This window comes from Fukomys damarensis, unplaced genomic scaffold, assembly GCF_012274545.1.
Source record: "Fukomys damarensis isolate Sample0158 unplaced genomic scaffold, DMR_v1.0_HiC HiC_scaffold_30, whole genome shotgun sequence".
In the NCBI taxonomy this organism is placed as follows: domain Eukaryota; kingdom Metazoa; phylum Chordata; class Mammalia; order Rodentia; family Bathyergidae; genus Fukomys; species Fukomys damarensis.
The window spans coordinates 868,037-869,634 of NW_022900942.1; the positions used below are offsets into that span (position 1 = coordinate 868,037).

The following is a 1,598-nucleotide window of genomic DNA, read 5'->3' on the forward strand; positions in this document are numbered from 1 at the left end:
TTATTTTGAAGGTCATGACTGCCCATGATACACACTTCTATTAATTTAGAAGTCTCAGAAATGAATGAGAATTTTTATTAATTTTGAAATTTTGTGTACCATAAATTAAAAGGCAAATGTAAAGAAAATCCCGAGGGAGTTGTTGAGGAGAAACAAATCTAAAAATACATAAAAACAAATATACACATAGGAGAAGTATTTTAGAAACACCAGAAATTAAGCATGTTACTTAGGACAGAAATTATACTGAAATTCACAGCATTTTCTTTAGGGTTTATAGTATCCCCTTGGTTCTGAGGTCAGTGGTCCATAAAGAACCACAGGCTGCTCTGTGGAGAATTCTTCTCAGGGCCCCCTTCACGTCTTCATTCCGCAGGCTATAGATGAAGGGATTCAACATGGGGGTCACTACAGTGTACATCACAGAGGCAACAGAGCTTTCAGTCTTCATTCTGCAGGCTGTAGATGAAGGGATTCAACATGGGGGTCACCACAGTGTACATCACAGAGGCAACAGAGCTTTCATGGGAAGAATGGTTCCCAGCAGAACTCAGGTAAACTCCAAGTGCAGTTCCATAGAACAGTAAGACCACACAGAGGTGAGACCCACAGGTGGAAAAGGCTTTATACCGGCTTGCAGTGGAGAACATCCTCAGCAAGGAGGAGACAATCTGAGAGTAAGAAAAGATGATCCCAGATCCAGGAAACATAGCTATCAGGACAGTGGTCACATATATAAAGATATTATTGATGAGTGTATCAGATCTGGTCACCTTGAGAACCTGAGCCAGTTCACAAAAGAAATGAGGGATTTCAGTGCCTGTAGAAAAGATGAGCTGCATCATCAGATTATGAATAAGGGAGACACATAACATGAGGACCCAGGATATCAGAACAAGGAATCCACAAAGCCAAGGGTTCATAATGTGTGTGTATATTAGGGGATGGCAGATGGCCACAAAGTGGTCATAGGCCATCACTGTCAAAATAAACCTATCCATTCCCAGGAAAGTGTTGAAAAAATAAACCTGAGATAAGCACTGTATATAGGAAATACCTTTCTTGTGTGTCTGGATGTTCACCAGCATCTTTGGGGCTGTGGTGGAGGTGAAACAGATGTCCACAAAGGATAAATTGGCAAGGAAGAAGTACATGGGGGTGAGGAGGTGGGAGTCAGAGATAATGGCCAGGATGATGATCAGGTTCCCGAGCACTGTGACGAGGTACATGGACAGGAACAGCTCAAAGAGAAGGGGCTGAAGTTCTGGATCATCTGAAAGGCCCAAGAGGAAGAACTGTGCTACCCCTGTGTGATTTTCAGCTTTCATGTTACTTCTGTGTCTTCTGGAGAAAGAAGAAAGCAATAATCAATGATCAGTCACCTTGGACCTCACATGGAAAACTCTTTATAGTATCATTTTTGATGGATGTCTTCCACGTACTAAAGTGTCTGATCAATAGCAGTGAATCATTCAGCTACATGATAGCTCATTTACATTTTAATTGTGTATACTCAATCCCAACTCCTTAGTGCTTTAAAATTTTACTTTTAATTTTTATAATTGACTCACTTGTTTTAATTTTAAAATTTATGAATG

At 40.4% G+C, this 1,598-nt stretch overlaps 1 protein-coding gene across 1 annotated transcript; it reads right to left on the bottom strand.

The window, feature by feature from the left end:
• Positions 1-274: 274 nt before the first annotated feature.
• LOC104866682 (olfactory receptor 7D4-like) lies at positions 275-1,328 on the bottom strand. Its single transcript, XM_019208452.1, has 2 exons — positions 502-1,328; positions 275-452 (listed from the first exon to the last, which is right to left on the bottom strand). The coding sequence occupies exons 1-2, from the start codon at positions 1,326-1,328 to the stop codon at positions 275-277; spliced, it is 1,005 nt and encodes a 334-aa protein (XP_019063997.1).
• Positions 1,329-1,598: the final 270 nt, after the last annotated feature.

Coding starts and splice junctions, on each gene's coding strand:
- LOC104866682 (XM_019208452.1), bottom strand. CDS start 1,328: ATGAAAGCTGAAAATCACACAGGGGTAGCACAGTTCTTCCTCTTGGGC. Junction 453..501: donor AGCTCTGTTGCCTCTGTGAT/GTACACTGTGGT, acceptor TACAGCCTGCAG/AATGAAGACTGAAAGCTCTG.